The sequence below is a fragment of the Telmatherina bonti genome (genome assembly GCF_933228915.1).
Source record: "Telmatherina bonti genome assembly, chromosome: 9".
NCBI lineage: Eukaryota > Metazoa > Chordata > Actinopteri > Atheriniformes > Telmatherinidae > Telmatherina > Telmatherina bonti.
The window spans coordinates 33394459-33414617 of NC_136627.1; the positions used below are offsets into that span (position 1 = coordinate 33394459).

Here is a 20159-nt window from a genome sequence, read left to right on the forward strand (position 1 = left end):
ATTTCTGTGTGACTGAATCAGGAATGTAGCATAGCCTACAATGTCCTCTGCTGGTCGGTGAGGGAACATCAGCGGTGGGTTTGAGGCTGTTGTCCAGCATTTATTTATTAAATCAGTTCATTGTGTTGCACACATTCACTTTCAGTTCAGATGAATTTTTAAAATATAAAGACCGCTAAACAGCTTGGAATAACTTTAAAAGTAATGTAAATATAAGAAAGAATGATATTTTCCTGTCTGCCTTTACCAACGCTGCAACACACAAACATCTAATGAAAGGCTTTTTACGTGAACTCTGTTCAACAGGGAACTTTTCCAGCTGTATATTATGATGATCATTAAAAGGTTGGAAAACACTGCTGGAAATAAATAAATAAATAAGATAATAGATAAAGTATTCACAAACATTTAATAGAAAGATGTATAGAAAATGTAACATATATAATTTTAAAGTATTATTTATTCATTCATTCATTCATAATCCAAACCACTTAGTCCAATCAAGGGTCGCGGGGAAGCTGGACCTATCCTAGCGGTTTCTGAGCGAGAAACGGGGTACAACGTGGACAAGTTGTCACTCCATCACAGGGCTTAAGTATTATTGTTGATTGCAAAATAATTAGCTGACGGACCATTTATATGTGTGTTACTGATGAAGAAAGGGGCAGGTATTATACGTTTTTCTTCTTCCTGCTCCTTTTCCATAATGGTGGTGCACTAAGATGTGATTTTGAATAGCTTTGTTTTGATATGAGGTTGTGCAAAACCATGCACAAAATAATTAAAAAAAGACATTAAATAAAAAACAAAACATTGTCTCAAGTGAGACAAGTGCTGGAAAACTACTTTGACATCAAGTGAGAGTATTGATACAGCAATATTAGCAAAGTGAAGTACTAGCAAGTCATCTGTTCACAATTTTACCAAAGTAAAAATACAATAAATCAGTGAATAAACCAAAAAATTATATAGTTTAAATGTTGAATGTTTAATTCCTCTGCACAGGCTTCTTGATATTGACAAATAACCATAAAACAATTATTCAGGTTTTATCACCATGAAAGCAGCTCTGATAAGCAGTGAAAACAATGGGAAACAAGCTGATGACTCTTGAATGCATCTTTCATCATCATCATCATCATCATCATCATCATCACCATCATCTCTTATCTCTGAGTGTTGCTGGTTGTCTTCAGTGTGCTTTGTACAAACAGATAAAATGTAATCTTTGCCCTCAGGAAACAGTTAATCATTCAGCCCCAGCACCCTGAACGCCAAGAAGTTAAAAGCCGGTTCAGTGAAAGTCGGAATGTTTCTTCATCAGCGGTGAAGAAGAATGGCTGATTCAAGTGGGGATGTGGGCTTTGGGAATGAAAGCGGGCTCCTGGTGAGGATTAGGAAATTCAATCCCAAGGAAGTTTTCACATGGTGAGTGGACAAAGCAGGGGGAGAAATTTGGAAATCCTGATTCTGTCCATTCTGTATGCATCATTTAAGGTCCCTGTTGCAATGATTCAAGCAAAGTCCAGACTACAATGTGAATGGGGCCTCAAGATAACTAGAAGCTGCAAACTTCAGTGAAGTGAAGTTAAACTGTAAAGAAGAGTGCATGAGAACTATGGATGAGAGCAACATGTAGAAAATGATTACAAGCAGCAACAACAGTTAAGTCTTTGTTGCTGTAGTTCTAAAAACTTCCATCCTGTTTCCGCATTTTGACTTTTGTTAAATAAATTACAATGTTATGGGTTCTTTTTAATTTAAGGTTGTATTTACCCTGTTTTATGATCTGTTTACAACCTGGTCATTTTCATCTTATCATGTTATGCTACACTAAAGAATAATTTTGCTTCTCTAAATAGTATTACATTTTGAATGTCCCATATTGTTTAACATTCAGTGGGAATTTGGCAAAACACACAGTTGATATTGTTAACTTGGTTCTCTGTTTAAACACTGTCGGTACCAATAACAACAGACAATAGAGAGGAAGCTGTTTTACATATTGTCAAACTCTTAACAACACAGCAAATTAGCTTACATTCTTGGTTCTATGGTTTCCCTCTACGATTACAGTGGCCTTTCATATGTTTAAAAAAAAAACCATAACATTTGTTTAACAGTGCATGTTCCCTGTTTTCAGGCAGCTGGCCAAAACGCTGATGATGGGTCAAGGTCTGGCTGGACTCATCTGTGGAACAGCCATCTCCTCCCAGTATCTAGCCACAAACTTCCATGTAAACACACCCATGCTGCAGAGCTTCCTGAACTACGCGCTGCTGTGTACGACCTACACCACTATGCTTTTCTGCAGAACAGGTAACACCCCACTGAGGATCTGAACACCTGAGATAATACCTGAAACACAGTTATAGTAAAAGGATTATTTCTAATATGTTAGTTATTGTTGCTTATCTGGTCAAGCTATTTGTATTTTATTAGTAATGCACATTTCTTTGCACTTTTTTTTTTTTTATCAGTGAGTCAGTGTAGAGATTTCTCTAAGAAATTACTGGTAATTGAAAAGACAAACATGGTGGAAAGATGGAAAAATGTGCCATAGAGTTTCAGCTGCTGTCCTCAGGTTTGTTAGGGAAAGAAACATATCAGTACTGAACTTTGGGGTTGTTTCCTTTAAAACGTAGGAGACGGCAATATTTTACAGATTCTGAGGAGAAGATGGTGGAAGTACCTTCTGCTGGGGCTGGTGGATGTGGAAGCCAACTACACTGTGGTGAAAGCATACCAGTACACCACCCTTACCAGTGTGCAGGTGAGTGCAAGCTGTGTTAGCAGGGGTTTTGTCATGTTGTGTAGATTATGATGACTCTTAATGGGAACTACAGTGATGGTTTCTGGGTTTCTGCGCATTTGCATGAGATTTTTCTGAATGTGAGGGTTTATTGTCTTTGTTATAATCCTGACACGAACCAGTGAGCTATGCAGGTTTTTATGTCTGACCATCTGAAATCCTTTGCATATTGATCATGCAGTCGTTTTGGTTGCATTGTGTTAAGAGACTTTATTTGTGTACTCATGATGTAGAGACATTTTCAGTAGGGGTGTGACAATATGCTTTTGTCCCGATTCGATTCGATTCGATTCCGATTTTTGGGTGCCGATTTGATTTAAATTGCGATTCTCACAATTCTCCAATATTGCTGATTTTTGTAGGTTAAAAACAAAAAAAATGTATAAAACCTTTTTTTTTTCATTTTTCTTGATTTCAATGAGGAAAAAACAACACCGTAGCCAGACCATCATTTTGCTGCTATAATGCCCAAGAACACAAGAAAAAAGTTCAATAAAAACAGTAAAAATGACATAAATTTTACCGCGCATTAATTTTATTTATTTTAAAAAAAATTGATTTTTTTAACTAAAAAAAAAAATCAATTTTAAAATTGTGAAGAAAAAAATCCAGATTTCCGATTTTTCGATTCGATTTTCCCACTCCTAATTTTCAGTGTTATCACCAAGAGGGATTTTATATGACTGTCGCCATGGTGAGGCGCTGTTTTACTGCGTCATTACGTTCACGTCTGTGAGCGCGCCCAGGGAAGTTACTTTTTTCCCTCCTTTTTGTGTTGTATGATTATTTTCCTCCGAGAGAAGATGCACATTTTTGTTATCGTTAAATAAATAAGCCACAGAGGCTAAAGAAGATTTCCGTCTCCATAATTTTTTCTTTTGAGTTCATCTCTGGTGATGCTGCAATGCTCAACACATTGGTTGAAAACAATCAGTATTGGCCCAATGATGAACTGGCGACCTGTCCAGGGTGTACCCTGCCTCTCGGCCTGCTTCTTGCTGGGGTAGGCTCCAGCTTACCCGCGATCCTGAATTGGACTGTATAGGACGGTATAGATGGATGGACAGTCAACTTTAAAATTTCTTCTCAAGTAAACTTTGTTAAATGTCCCATAATTCACATTACCCAAACTCAGATTCTAAAGCACGAATAAATGGATGTTTCTGTTCAGTAATGCACAGATCTTTTAGTGGCATGTGTGTGTATTTCTTATATAACGTAACAGTTTAACTTTCTATTTTCAGCTGTGACATGTTCAGAAAATATAAACCAAGCAGAGCTCTTCAGTCCAAAGACTCAGGTCAACTAGTCTAGACCAGAGTCCAGACATGGAGAAGCAGCAATTAGCTGTCACGCTGTAAACAAGTGAAACAATCTGTCAGTGAGATTAAACCAAGTGTAGATACTTTTAAATCCAGGTTAAAAACATTTTTCTGTTGCGCCTGTGCATAAAATCTGCACATCAACTTGTAATTGACCTTGTTTTTAATTATTTTGATATAATTTAGGATTTTATTGTGATTTTGCCTTGTCTTTTATGCTTTTTACACCATCTGTAATGCTTTTAATGGGTCGTGTAAAGCACTTTGAATTGTCTTGTACATGAAAGGGATTATACAAATAAATGTGCCTTCCCTTTAAAAGCTTTCCTCTTTCTGCATCTGTCTCCAGCTGCTGGACTGCTTTGTGATTCCAGTCCTAATGGTTCTGTCCTGGTGGATTTTGAAGACACGTTACAGAATAGTCCACTATGTCGCAGTCTGCATCTGTGTCCTTGGTGTGGGGGCCATGGTGGGGGCGGACCTGCTGGCTGGAAGAGATCAGGGTTCCAGTAAGAACTGTATACCTGGTTTTGAGAAGAGTTCAGGCCTTACTTTTATCAACATGAAACATCCAAATTCTGACTGGAAAGAAAAATGTGTGAAAGATAATGCTTTCAGAAAATCTTTTTTTGTTTGTTTGGTTGATTTTGTTGTTGTTATTGTTGTTGTTTTCATCCTCTGTACTTGTTGTTTTCTACTGTTTCATTTGCTACATATAATTTTTCTATGACCATTAATCTTATAACACCCTTCAAGGACTTTAAAAAAATAATCTTTGTGTCTGTTTTGAGACTTTTACTTGTTGTTAGAATAAGTAATGCAAAAAATAGTTAAATAATTTTACCAGACAGAATCTGATGGATTTCTTTAATTAAAATTGGGGCAGTGGCAGGTTAAATTCTTGCTGTTTGCTGTTTATAGGAAAAATACTTTACAACTAGTTCGCTCGACGCGTTATAACGGGAAGCATCTCAACTTTCACTCCTCAGTTAATTGGGCCATATTAAAATCGTTTGTCCTCCATTCAGACATGATGCACAGCTTTGCTCCATCGAAGATCAACCACGTCTAATTTGAAAGTGCTGCATTAGTGATGTTGTGTTTCTTTTCTCTGCAGCCTCAAACATCTTATTAGGTGATGGGTTGGTGCTGCTCAGTGCTACGTTGTATGCAGTGTCTAACGTGTCTCAGGAATACACAGTGAAGAACCTGAGCAGAGAGGAGTTTCTTGGCATGATTGGCCTGTTTGGAACAATCCTCAGCTCCATACAGATGTAAGTGTGTGCAAGTGTCATCAGTCTTGACTCCTTAAACATTTTTATTAATCTGATTAAGTTTTTCTGTTATTTTTCTGCCATTATTCAGGCTGATCCTGGAACGGAGTGATATATCTGGTATCAAGTGGAGCTGGCAAGTAGGTTAGTGCTGATTGTACCCATAAACATTCTGACAACATGCATAAGGCAAGACAGCCAAGCACAAGCAAGATTTCTGGGTTCACAAATTTATCCCTGTCATGCAGATACTGTGTGGCTTGATGAGAGATAGATCTGAAATTATCTTCTTTGTATTTAATGCTGCCTATTTGCAAAACCAGCAACTTCAGAAAGATGTTGGCTCCCACCAAACACACTTAGTCGAAAAACAGAGTAGGTTTGCTGGCTACTTTATCAGGTTAACCTGCTCTGCTGCCTGTTAGAAATAGCCAAACAGCCAATCATGTGGCAGATATCATTTAGTGGTGAAGACGACTTACTGAAGTTAAAACTGAGCATCAGAATGAGGAAGAACGAGGATTTAAGTGACTTTGATTGTGACATGGCTGCTGGTCTGAATATTTTAGAAACTTCTGATCTACTGGGATTTTCACACAGAACCATGTCTAAGGTTGACAGATAATGACGTGTAAAAGAAAATATCCAGCAAGCTGCAGCTGTCAGAGGAGAATGGGAGACTGGTTGCAGATGATAGGAAGGAAAAAGAAAGGTATCACAGAATCTTGAAGCAGTTACAGCAACAGAAGTCCAGTGGCACTTCTGTAAGTTAAGAACAGGAAACCGGGGTTCTAATACATACAGACTCATGCAGATTTTTATCGTGCATGTGGTGGAAGACAAAATTCTCATCATGCATGTGGTGGAACAGAAGATTCTCATCATGCATGTGGTGGAACAGGAGATTCTCATCATGCATGTGGTGGAACAGGAGATTCTCATCATGCATGTGGTGGAACAGAAGATTCTCATCATGCATGTGGTGGAACAGGAGATTCTCATCATGCATGTGGTGGAACAGGAGATTCTCATCATGCATGTGGTGGAACAGAAGATTCTCATCATGCATGTGGTGGAACAGGAGATTCTCATCATGCATGTGGTGGAACAGAAGATTCTCATCATGCATGTGGTGGAACAGGAGATTCTCATCATGCATGTGGTGGAACAGAAGATTCTCATCATGCATGTGGTGGAACAGGAAATTCTCATCATGCATGTGGTGGAACAGGAGATTCTCATCATGCATGTGGTGGAACAGAAGATTCTCATCATGCATGTGGGGGAACAGGAGATTCTCATCATGCATGAGGTGGAACAGAAGATTCTCATCATGCATGTGGTGGAACAGGAAATTCTCATCATGCATGTGGTGGAACAGAAGATTCTCATCATGTCTGTGGGGGAACAGAAGATTCTCATCGTGCATGTGGTGGAACAGAAGATTCTCATCATGTCTGTGGGGGAACAGAAGATTCTCATCATGTCTGTGGGGGAACAGAAGATTCTCATCGTGCATGTGGTGGAACAGAAGATTCTCATCATGTCTGTGGGGGAACAGAAGATTCTCATCATGCATGTGGTGGAACAGGAGATTCTCATCATGTCTGTGGGGGAACAGAAGATTCTCATCGTGCATGTGGTGGAACAGGAGATTCTCATCATGCATGTGGTGGAACAGGAGATTCTCATCATGCATGTGGTGGAACAGGAGATTATCATCATGCATGTGGTGGAACAGGAGATTCTCATCATGTCTGTGGTGGAACAGGAGATTCTCATCATGCATGTGGTGGAACAGGAGATTCTCATCATGTCTGTGGGGGAACAGAAGATTCTCATCGTGCATGTGGTGGAACAGGAGATTCTCATCATGTCTGTGGGGGAACAGAAGATTCTCATCATGTCTGTGGTGGAACAGGAGATTCTCATCATGCATGTGGTGGAACAGAAGATTCTCATCGTGCATGTGGTGGAACAGAAGATTCTCATCGTGCATGTGGTGGAACAGGAGATTCTCATCATGTCTGTGGTGGAACAGGAGATTATCATCATGTCTGTGGTGGAACAGGAGATTCTCATCATGCATGTGGTGGAACAGGAGATTCTCATCATGCATGTGGTGGAACAGAAGATTCTCATCGTGCATGTGGTGGAACAGGAGATTCTCATCATGTCTGTGGTGGAACAGGAGATTATCATCATGTCTGTGGTGGAACAGGAGATTCTCATCATGCATGTGGTGGAACAGGAGATTATCATCATGCATGTGGGGGAACAGAAGATTCTCATCGTGCATGTGGTGGAACAGGAGATTATCATCATGTCTGTGGTGGAACAGGAGATTCTCATCATGCATGTGGTGGAACAGGAGATTATCATCATGCATGTGGGGGAACAGAAGATTCTCATCGTGCATGTGGGGGAACAGGAGATTCTCATCATGTCTGTGGTGGAACAGGAGATTCTCATCATGCATGTGGTGGAACAGGAGATTCTCATCATGTCTGTGGGGGAACAGAAGATTCTCTTCATGCATGTGGTGGAACAGGAGATTCTCATCATGTCTGTGGGGGAACAGAAGATTCTCATCGTGCATGTGGTGGAACAGGAGATTCTCATCATGCATGTGGTGGAACAGAAGATTCTCATCGTGCATGTGGTGGAACAGAAGATTCTCATCGTGCATGTGGTGGAACAGAAGATTCTCATCGTGCATGTGGTGGAACAGGAGATTCTCATCATGTCTGTGGGGGAACAGAAGATTCTCATCGTGCATGTGGTGGAACAGGAGATTCTCATCATGTCTGTGGTGGAACAGGAGATTATCATCATGCATGTGGTGGAACAGAAGATTCTCTTCATGCATGTGGTGGAACAGGAGATTCTCATCATGTCTGTGGGGGAACAGAAGATTCTCATCGTGCATGTGGTGGAACAGGAGATTCTCATCATGTCTGTGGTGGAACAGGAGATTATCATCATGTCTGTGGTGGAACAGGAGATTCTCATCATGCATGTGGTGGAACAGGAGATTCTCATCATGTCTGTGGTGGAACAGGAGATTATCATCATGTCTGTGGTGGAACAGGAGATTCTCATCATGCATGTGGTGGAACAGGAGATTCTCATCATGCATGTGGGGGAACAGGAGATTCTCATCATGCATGAGGTGGAACAGGAGATTCTCATCATGCATGTGGGGGAACAGGAGATTCTCATCATGCATGAGGTGGAACAGGAGATTCTCATCATGCATGTGGGGGAACAGAAGATTCTCATCATGCATGAGGTGGAACAGGAGATTCTCATCATGCATGTGGGGGAACAGGAGATTCTCATCATGCATGTGGGGGAACAGGAGATTCTCATCATGCATGAGGTGGAACAGGAGATTCTCATCATGCATGTGGGGGAACAGGAGATTCTCATCATGCATGTGGGGGAACAGGAGATTCTCATCATGCATGTGGTGGAACAGAAGATTCTCATCATGTCTGTGGGGGAACAGGAGATTCTCATCATGCATGTGGGGGAACAGGAGATTCTCATCATGCATGAGGTGGAACAGGAGATTCTCATCATGCATGTGGGGGAACAGGAGATTCTCATCATGTCTGTGGGGGAACAGAAGATTCTCATCATGCATGAGGTGGAACAGGAGATTCTCATCATGCATGTGGGGGAACAGGAGATTCTCATCATGCATGTGGTGGAACAGGAGATTCTCATCATGCATGTGGTTAACAGGAGATTCTCATCATGCATGTGGGGGAACAGGAGATTCTCATCATGCATGAGGTGGAACAGGAGATCCTCATCATGCATGAGGTGGAACAGGAGATTCTCATCATGCATGTGGTGGAACAGGAGATTCTCATCATGCATGTGGGGGAACAGAAGATTCTCATCATGCATGTGGTGGAACAGGAGATTCTCATCATGCATGAGGTGGAACAGGAGATTCTCATCATGCATGTGGGGGAACAGGAGATTCTCATCATGCATGTGGGGGAACAGGAGATTCTCATCATGCATGTGGTGGAACAGGAGATTCTCATCATGCATGTGGTGGAACAGGAGATTTTTTTATCATACATGTGGTGGAACAGGAGATTCTCATCATGCATGTGGTGGAACAGGAGATTCTCATCATGTCTGTGGGGGAACAGGAGATTCTCATCATGCATGTGGGGGAACAGGAGATTCTCATCATGCATGTGGTGGAACAGGAGATTCTCATCATGCATGTGGTGGAACAGGAGATTCTCATCATGTCTGTGGGGGAACAGGAGATTCTCATCATGCATGTGGGGGAACAGGAGATTCTCATCATGCATGTGGTGGAACAGGAGATTCTCATCATGCATGTGGGGGAACAGGAGATTCTCATCATGCATGTGGTGGAACAGGAGATTTTTTTATCATACATGTGGTGGAACAGGAGATTCTCATCATGCATGTGGGGGAACAGGAGATTCTCATCATGCATGTGCAGCAACTGTTTGATGCTTCATGTCAATATGGAATAAAAATAGCAACAAGGTGTTGGTGTTTCCAACACTCTGTTGTAACTACACCACACCATCAAAAATTAAAACAATCCTGGAGAACAAATGGATCCAGCTCAGTAGGAAAGTGTAAAATTGCTACTGAGATGACACAGCCATCTGTAGATTGGTAGAAAGTGTTGGACATGTTCCTTCACCAGGCTGCTGTTACACTTAAAATGTCATGTTTCTCAAATGTTCTCAGTTAGCTGAGAAATAATTAGATTTCCCTAATGTCTGAGTGAGTTCATGTCGGACATTTCTTCTTTCAGGACTCCTGTTCTCTGCGTTTGCATTATGCATGTACTCCTTGTACAGCTTTATGCCCATTGTGATAAAGCTGAGCAGCGCCACCTCTGTCAACCTCTCCCTGCTCACTGCTGACCTCTTCAGCCTCTTCTGTGGGATCTTCCTCTTCCAGTACAATGTAAGTATTGTTATGTGCTCTCAACTTCCTAAATCCAGCCTTTTATGAGCCTGGGTGGGTCATATGTCATTCCTGTTTTTTTTTCCAAATCTTCAATTTCATAAAAACTTCTTAAACGCAAGAGGATTTAGATGGTAAAGAAAAAATATTTTTCACGACACTCAAAGCGTAATGTTCCACACAGTTGGTCACAATGACTTACTGAATGTTCCAGAAACACTGCAGTGTTAATGAATAATGATACGAGTTAAAGTGTAATATACTGAGATCAAAGGAAGATTTCTGTGACATAAGTGTCATGGTGCAGCAGATGTGAGGAACCAGTTGCAGGACGACAAGACAGGAGGCAGATGGAAACATGTTTTTAAGACAAACACTGGGGAAACAGATGATTTGACAAGGAGAAACTGAAAACACAAAGGACAAGAAAGGGGTGAAGGGATTTAGTCAATTAAATCCAGGTGAACTGACAATCAGGACAAAAAAAAAACCAAAAAAAAAACCCACAGAACGGCAAGAATACAAAGTAAAAGACAGAACCTAAATAGACCAGACTGCCAAAAACCCAAAACTACAAGCCTCAGATCATGACAAGACCATTTCAGATAAATCTCTGAATGCAGAGCAGTTCAACTCGTCAGACTGAAGCTAATCGTTTTATCAAAACGACTGCAGACACTGCATGTTGAAAATATTAGCATCAGACGTTTTACATAGTCATGAAACTGCAGAAATACTGTTGAATATACTTTCCTTCAAAAGTATACTTAATTACAGAGTTGCAGGCATTTTTGAGAGTGACTATCAGCTACAGTAAATCTGCAGAGCTAAACTAGAAAGAGACAGACTGTGTGGGATTCAAGGTTCATACCTAGTGCTGACAACACATTTGCAACACAGAGGATCCAGAAATTCAGCCGCAGACAGCATTTAAAAAATATAACATTATTGTTGAGGATGGTGAGGGGGCTTCAGAGTATTGGCCTGATCCCAGGGGAAAAAGAATAACTAAAAAAAGAGTCTGGTATCATGGTTAAATAAATAAATAAATAAACAATGGTCAGTGCATAGGCAGGCCGAATTCATGTACTTGAATTGATGGGCAAGGCTCAGTGGCCCAGACACAATACGTGGGTCGGTGTCCAGGTATCCAGAGAGGCCAGTTGTGGGCATTGCTAAGAAGAATAGTCCTGGGGTGAGTGCTAGGAAACCCTGAAAACCACAGAAAGACGTCGGACTTGAGCAAAGAGCTGCTGATCATCTGAGACAAATTCAAAAAACGCAACAGAGGGGGAGAAATGCAGAACAGTCTCAGCTCTGAATCCAATCCAATCCAATCCAGTTTATTTATAAAGCACCGTTAAAAACAACAAAGTTGACCAAAGTGCTGTACAGAAGAAACAATAAAACATACATATTTACATCATAATGGGGCATCAGCACATTGTTAATAGTAAAACAACCCTTTAAATTAGTCAAACGCCAAAGAGAAAAAATGAGTCTTCAGACAAGACTTAAAAACAAGAAGCGATTCAGCCTGTCTAATGTACAGGGGCAGCTTATTCCACAACTTGGGACCAATAACAGAAAAAGCTCGGTCACCTCTCAGTTTACGCTTCGTCTTAGGAACCACAAGCAGAAGTTGATCTGTGGACCTCAGAGAGCGTGTAGGGGAATACCTCACCAGCAGGACTGACAGGTAGCGAGGGGCCAGACCGTTCAGGCATTTAAAAACAAATAAAAGAATCTTAAAATCAATTCTGTAACAGACAGGGAGCCAGTGAAGGGAAGACAAAATTGGTGAAACGTGGTCAGACTTTCGAGATCCAGTTAAAAGACGCGCTGCAGCGTTCTGCACCAGCTGCAGCCGTGCGAGAGAGGACTGACTGATCCCACAGTACAGGGCGTTACAATAGTCAAGCCGTGTAGTTACAAAAGCATGGATCAAAATTTCAAAATCATGTCGTGAGAGTGAGGACCTTATTTTTGCAAGCTGTCTCAGGTGGAAAAAACTTGCTTTCACCACAGCACTAATTTGTTTGTCTAATTTAAGTTCCTGATCCACTTTCACACCAAGATTGCAGACAGTAGGCTTAACAAACTGTGACAAGGATCCAAGGTTAACTGAGACAGCATCACCAACACTGCTAGGTCCAAGAAGAAGAACCTCTGTTTTTTTATCATTAAAATGCAAAAAATTTATTGACATCCAAATTTTAATTTCATCAATGCACTTTAAGAGTTCAGTGGCACTGAAGCTTTCTTGACGTTTGAGGGGAATGTAAATTTGGCTATCATCAGCATAAAGATGAAAAGACACACCAAGCCTTCGGAGAATAGACCCCAGCGGCAACAGATACAATGAAAAAAGGAGCGGACCAAGGATTGATCCTTGCGGCACGCCACAATTCAAGGGGGCCGAGGTTGAAGCAAAGTCACCCAATCTCACACAAAAACTCCTATCTCTGAAGGTCCGACGTGATGCAGAAATAATTCCTCTCTTCATATCAAAGAGAAATGGGAAAAGGAACTTGGAGAACAAATATCAGAAGAACATTGGTTTGCCTTGTGTAAAACGCTGCACACGTCCACCAGCTCCAGGACCAGGAGAGAGTTCAGCTGGAAAACTTTGGTTCAATGTTTTATTACTGCTGAAATCAGGAGGGGAGTGGTATCAATCCAACAATGCTGGACATCCTGTGGATTCATATAAATCATACACACATATTTTAGACTCTCTAACAGATAAAACAATATTGAGACAAAATTTGACAAAAATAATGGATAGGAAATACCCAAGTCCTGTAAGGGGGGCAGAAGTACAAAAAGACGATCAGTATCTATTTAAAATTCTTATATCTACAAGCAAAAAAATCAATCACAACACTGTTTTACTAACTAACACCCTCAACTGTGGATCAGTGGGCATACAGCATTTATACTGTCATATGTATACTTCTATACTGTATGTTTCTATTGTTACATAGCAGAAGACAGAAAGATGTTCGTCATCATCTCTTCTACGACCAACCAGGAGACAGAATGCTTTACTATGTACATGTGCTACACCAGGGGTGTCCAGTCCTACATATTTTCCATGCTTCCCAGTTCCAACACACCTGACTCAAATTAATCAGTCATTGTTCAAAACCTCATAGGTTGTTGGGTCCATTTAATATGAGCCACGTTGGAACAGGTATACATGCAGGACAGCGACCCTCAGGGACCGACGTCCCGCTGTTAAACCTTTTCACTGTTCAGGAGAATCTTAAAAAAAAATAAGTAAAGAAAAAACATCTGCAGATTGTTTTACTGCAGAAAGGTTTTTATTTGACATCTTTGCAAGTTTAACACAAACATTATTGTTTTAACACATAATATGATGTTTTAAATTTTATTTAAAGATGTTTGAGATTAAACTTACTGTCTCACTTCATCCCATTGTCTTTGTTGTTTATTCTGCTCCCCCCCCCCCCTCAGTTTTCTGGACTCTACCTGCTCTCCCTCGTGGCCATCCTCATTGGCTTCATCACTTTCAACGTTGTACCAGCGGCTGCTAATCCCACGGACTCCAGCAGCTCCTCTTCCTCGATATGTGCAGAAAGTTACTGTGACAATGCTGCTGCAGCTGAGAAGGATGTAACCAGGAAGGACGTGGCTGTTAGGATCTCCACTGAGGAGGAGGATGTTGAAGATGAGCTGTCAGGGACCGGCGATAAGGAGGACAGATGGGAGGAGAAGGGGAGTCGGAAGAGGAGTGCTTCGGGGGCGTCACAGGGCTTTGGAGAGGAGAAGAATCATCTGGTTGTTGGATGGAGCACTAAACTGTGAACAACAGCGTAACAGCCTGTTAGTATAAAATATGAAAACGTGTATCAATATTTATGTAATAAAATGTAGTTTAAAGATTTATTTATTAACTTGTTCATAAAAAACGGCCAACAGAACATATGAAAAGCAAAATACACCAAAGAGCAAAAACAAATAAAAACTGCTGTAACTTTCTCTCCAAGACAAAAATCTTTTCGTGTCCACTGTACGGGTTAATTATTTTCTTCTTTTTTACTGATGTCATATCATTAAATAAATATGTAACACACTAGCACATATGACAGTAGCATGCACAATAAAGTTAAGCTATGGCATTGATTTTTCTCATGTACTTATTTCTGATTCCGACAGAAAACAAGCTTCTAACAAAATTTTAAATGAAATGAATTATTTATGAAAGAAAACAGTCGATGCAGGCATTTAAAACCCTTGAATAAAAAGGAACATAAAGGAGAAAAATCTTATGTAATCTGCTGCTCTAACACAAGTAATTAATTATTTTTTAAACAAACATATAATAAACATTTCATAAAAAATGCTGTATAGCTAAAGACATATTATGGCGACACTATTTCAGAAAAAAGTCCAAACCAAGCAGAAATGATTAGTAACAGCTAAAGAAAAAGCAGCCTCACTGTTCCTCAGGAAAAAGGAGAAAGAGGGACAACGATCTAATGATCACAGTCTTTGTTCTGGCTACTGATCAATAACAACACAGAATACGTTTGGAAAAGATGTGAGAAGGTAAAGAGTAAATGAGAATCCTGCGTCCTCTTGCTGAACATGTGGAGGTTCTGAGACAGAACGGCCATTTCCTGCAAACATTGCAGGATGCTTCTAGTGATTGTTGGATTAAATAAAAAGAAAGCAGCACAGAAAACTTCAGGTTCTGTATAACAAGACTGGAAAACAAAATCCCAGCGGTGATGAACTTCTTTTATCCCATCATTCTATCACCACAGTCCTCTCTCTTCTTCTCTCTTTGCATTTCCTCTTCCTGTGCTCCTCTGGATCTCTTTCATCACTCTTCTCCTCATGGACACGTCCAGTTTCTCTCTGCCTGGTTTGTTCTAGAAAGTAATTCAGAAATGTTTGTACATATTTACTTGTCTCTTAATTACCTCTGCTTCAAACAAACTCTTTATGGAAGCAAACGTTTTTGTATTTCTTGCCTTGATCCTTTAAACTGATTCTTATCGCCATTTCTATCTGCTGCTCCTCCGTCAGTCCAGCGATGTAAGACTCTGAATTATCTGAAGCATCCTCTGTTGTGTGATCTTCTGTTGGATGCCGATTGGTTGGGATGGTGTCACCTCCTTGTCTGCCTACACACACACACACACACACACTATAATATATTACAATTATACATACAATATAAATGTAATAAAATAAAAGGTAAAAATCTAATAGTTACAGCTTTTATTCTTGATTAAAGTTTCAGTAAATATAAAAAAAAAAAACATAAAATAGCCCACACAGTATGATTCATTCATTTCTGAACAGCTTAGACCGGTTCAGGGTTGCAGGAAGCTGGAGCCGATCCCAGCGGCCATCAGGTGAGAGGAAGGACGCATGGGCATAGATTTAATATTGATCAATCAGCATGTCAAATATTCTCTGAGCCAGAAGAAAAATACTACATTATTAGGATTTTTTAAATCAACGGCTCATTGTTAGAATAAACATGGGAAGCATTGAAATTGGAGCATTTAATAAAGAATGTCTGCTTTTTAACTTTGTGTAAAATAAATACCTGGCGCCATGTTTTAGCTGTGAAATACCAGAACCAGGAACATCGACGAGCTGATCTTTTCCTTGTGGCTATTGTCAAACTCTGACGTGTTGAAGCAAAAGGTCAAAACCTTCTGAACAACTCAGGTAGATAAAGTTAATTAAACTCAGTGACTCAACACAACTAAATAATTTGTGCAAACACTGATGAGCAGTTCCGGCAACGTCTTGACTTCGCAGTGGAAGCGCAGAGAGGAAGTAAGCAGCTGAGTTCATGCTTCAACATGCTGTCAGATGCTATGGCACAGTGTCCTCATGTTACTGTGCGAGTAATCACTCATTTATTAAAGAATATGACACGGTTTGCTGGTTGTTTTTGTACTCAGATAATTAAACAATAGTGATGGTGATAATACTTCAAATATGTTGCTTGACATTTCACAGTTGGACTTTATGTCCAGCTTCTCTCCATCTGTAGCAGATGTCCTCATCTTCCAGTCCCAGTCTCCTGACCTGCAAAACCCTCCTGTTCACCAGTCTGTCGTTCCACATACCAGCAGTTTTACCTCATTGTCCTCATTCCTGCCCTTGTCTCATTCTTTAGTAACCTTTTAGATCCTGTTCCACAGGTACCTGCATGTAAACTAGTATCTCTCATCAGAAGCACAAAGAGTCTACTAGAGTCCATGTGGCCTTTTTATAGTTTAGGTACAGTTTCCTGATTATGATTAAAACCTTGCTGAAAGTAATATTTAAAAATGACTTGCAATGCTTTTTATGATCTGTTATTAATAATTATTTTTACTTGGTAAAGAACCTGGAGGTTTCCTTCATTACAGAAATCATTCAAAGTCTTGTGCTAAACTTATTAGTTTTTTAAAAAATTATGTTTTTACTGTTCTAAAAAAGACACAGTACCTGCAGAGTTGTTGGTGAAATGCAGCGGTGAAGATAATAACTCTGAAAGGCAACAAAAAACAAGTTTCCATTCAGAAATCTGCACATGCTGAAAAACTTCCCAGGATCCGAGACATTCAGTGTTACATTTCTCTGATAAAGACTGAATTATTATTACATTATAACTGTAAAAAACAACTAGCCAACTTGCTCATCACACTTTTTTAAATTTAACAAGATCCAGGCTAAAGAAACATCTAATCAAAGACTAAGAACAAACTAAACTAACTAAACATCTTGCTGGAGGTAACTCTACGAGAAAACAGCAAATAAATCTGTCAGACCTGCACATGTTTCCAGGAAGATCTTCAGTGGACCCACAGTGTAGCGTAAACCCACCAGGATACCTGCCAGGTGGCCGACCAGAGACGTCCTGATATGTTAAACAAAACAATCTTATTATACAAACGTTGACCAGCGCCAGCCGAGATGAAATCCTTCAGTCTGTTATTAACAAGAAAGATTTCATGTTGTGTGATATGATTTCTTACTGGTCGTTATTTTAAAATGAGACTTTAGATTCACCTTAAAGGGTTCCTATGATGGTATTTGGAGTTTTCTGAGCTTTCTACAGTGTTACAGTGTTGAATCCTCATCAGACATGTGAACGAAACTGTTTTTTATCACCTAAACGCATGTTTGAGTTTGAGTTTGAGTTCCAGCACTCTCTCCGTTCAGTTTCCATGGCAACGAAAAACACGTTGTTTTAGAGAGTTTTTTCTACCTGGAAATCCTTGTGACGTCCCGGGGGATAAGGTTCGGTGATTGGTTACCTTCTACTGGTTAACAAGGACATGTACAAATACATCAGGCGGGTGGAAAACGTGGGATAAAGTTATTTCCAACGATGGCCGGTGAGTTTACCAAAGAGAGACATCCTGCTGCATTCGTTGCTGTGGGTTGCTGTTTTCCACTTCGTTTTCAGGCTCTGATTCAGGTTCCAACATGTAGGGCTGTATGCTATGTGTTGACATTGTAGTTTGTTTTTTTTTTTTTTTTTTTTTATTGGGTTCATGTTAGCCTAATCCTTCTGTTTATGAGATGTTACAATGATGGCGAAATGCTCCCGATGTAGTGCAGTGGCGGGAGGCGGGGCTTAATGCGGAAGAGTCTCAATCCACTCGTTTTGCCCGCAGGCTGATCTGACAGCCTACGGAGAGGGTCGGTCTGAAGTAAATAAAGCCATTTGTGACAATAACTCGATCAATCCCAGCCCTTCTGGTCTCAGAAATAAAAATAAATTAGCCTGAAATGCACATAATAGTTCCACTTTAAATGATTTAAACTAGCTTGGTTTGGTGATGGTTGTTTGGTCTTTTTCAACCTCTTCATATAAGTTTCCTTTCATGACCTGCTTATGTTAAAAATATGATAATTGTACAAGACTTAGATGATAAATATTCTATCATAGAACAAGTTTATTATAATGAAGGGAGGCGATTTCTCGTTTCAAAAGGAGACCAAACAAACTGCAAGATTCAGATAAACAACACGATGTCAGGGAAAGAAATGAAGTCTGTGTGAATGAAACAAATAAATTTAAGAGAATGTGAATATTTGGTCTGAGCTTTATTCCTCTGAGCCCTTTTCCTTTAGGTTGTCTTCAGGAATACGTCTCCAGGCTTCTGGAGGACTTTATAAAGCTCTTCTTTAGCTGTTTCTGCCTTTTGTTCTGTGCTCTGTTCAGATGATCCCACACTGCTGTAATAATGTTGAGGTCCAAACTCTGGGAAGATTGATCACCCCATCAGATCTGTTGTCACTGATTTATAGTCTATTTGTGGAATGTGGCATACCTGAGCCTTTTTTCGCCATTTCTCTTCCTTGAGAATAACTTCTGGACAGCCACGTTTCTATTGAGATGACTTCTGATGAGGCCTCAACCCAAAATAGACGGATCAACTGAAGGCGTACGTCCAGCTTTTTTCAGAATATCACTTTCACATCCTGATCATCTGCTTTTGGTTTGTGGTTCTGACGCCTCTTCTGTCCACCACTGACATGTTTTAAGCACAAACGGCCCACCATGCTGACATGTGCCAAGTTTTCAGCTAACAGCTTTTTGGGAATCAACCCAAAAATACTCTTTTTTTTCTCTCAGTCAAACTTTTAATTTCTTAAAAACTAGATGTGACTAAAGAAATGTAAATATGTTAACATACAGCTATAAATCCAGTTCAAACAGATGTCTTTCGACACAACTCGGATCGGTTCCTTGAGTTAGAACCTTTTGTCAATGCTTTGATGAAGAAACTTTAAAAGACCGCTGGGGAGGTACCTCACCCTGGAACAATGAGATGTATCAGCACCAGCTCCACCCAGCTCGCAAAGCGATTGGACACCTGGATGTTAAACATGTAGGTGGCACCACCAGGGTTGAAGTGGTTACTGACCACCTTCAGAGCAAACAGGACACCTGGAAACAGATATGTGCTGAGGAGGCTGGGTTTGATGAGGATGGTGGTTAAAAACAAAGATTTGTACAAGAAATATAACCTTCTGAGAGTATAGAAGCTTTTTCTGATACATGTCATGTTCTGATTTGATCACATTTTATACAAATATTTAATAAATATTAAAACTTTACCAATTAATGCAATGTCAAATGTCACATTCAGCAAAAGTCTGTAATATTATTATATAAAAGTAAAGTAGGCCTACTCGTCACAGTTTACCAGAAGTCTCGCTTTGTTTATCTAATGTAGATCATTTGCTGAACTAATTCATAGATAAAGGTTATTTTCCAGTCTGTATTTTCAGTGATTTACATCAACATTTTGTTATGCCTTGTTAGTAAAATGAACCTGAGAAGCCAACCCCACACTCGCTGCTGTACGATGACAGGTCGACGTATTCCAGTAGGCGATCAAACCTCTCAGTTAGTGTTATCATCAGCGCCTGCAGCAGTAGGTACACCAGTTCAGAGAGTAGAGAGAAGACCGACAGCAGGTAGAGGAACCAGCCCCCACCCAGACGACGCTCCAGCAGGTTGCCTTTCCACACGAAGGATGCCATGTTGACATAGAGGTGCCAGTCGTCAACGTGATGCAGGGGGGCCAGGAAGACACGATGCCACTCTTTAGACCGGTACACATGATGAAGGCTCACGCAGGCCTGAGGAGGGGAGAGAGAGAGAGTACTTATACTTATGTGCTACATGTCTTCTGACACTTTAAGGTACTTTATGATGTGTTTCCATGTCATTAATGTTTCAATCTGAAATGTGAAGCAAGCCGAGTGCATCTCCATCCG

The 20159-nt window shown here is 40.3% G+C and overlaps 2 protein-coding genes across 2 annotated transcripts in view; one reads left to right on the forward strand and one right to left on the reverse strand.

Annotated features, from left to right (window-relative positions):
* Positions 1 to 1336: 1336 nt before the first annotated feature.
* On the forward strand, positions 1337 to 14216 carry slc35f2l (info solute carrier family 35 member F2, like; the record flags this gene model as incomplete). The annotated part of the gene is made up of 8 exons (XM_079246069.1): positions 1337 to 1428; positions 2144 to 2319; positions 2646 to 2773; positions 4484 to 4643; positions 5252 to 5408; positions 5500 to 5552; positions 10231 to 10385; positions 13866 to 14216. 8 exons carry the CDS (start codon positions 1337 to 1339, stop codon positions 14214 to 14216), a joined length of 1272 nt encoding a protein of 423 aa, XP_079102195.1.
* A 1128-nt stretch (positions 14217 to 15344) lies between these two features.
* The window catches only part of LOC306760270 (rhomboid-related protein 4-like), a gene marked incomplete at both ends in the record, with an annotated part of 5153 nt that continues 338 nt past the window's right edge, over positions 15345 to 20159 (reverse strand). Inside the window, 4 exons of the mRNA XM_079246070.1 lie at positions 15345 to 15541; positions 17192 to 17280; positions 19191 to 19323; positions 19712 to 20021. Of these exons, the coding sequence (XP_079102196.1) occupies positions 15345 to 15541; positions 17192 to 17280; positions 19191 to 19323; positions 19712 to 20021 (729 nt within the window). The remainder of the gene's footprint in view (positions 15542 to 17191; positions 17281 to 19190; positions 19324 to 19711; positions 20022 to 20159) is intronic.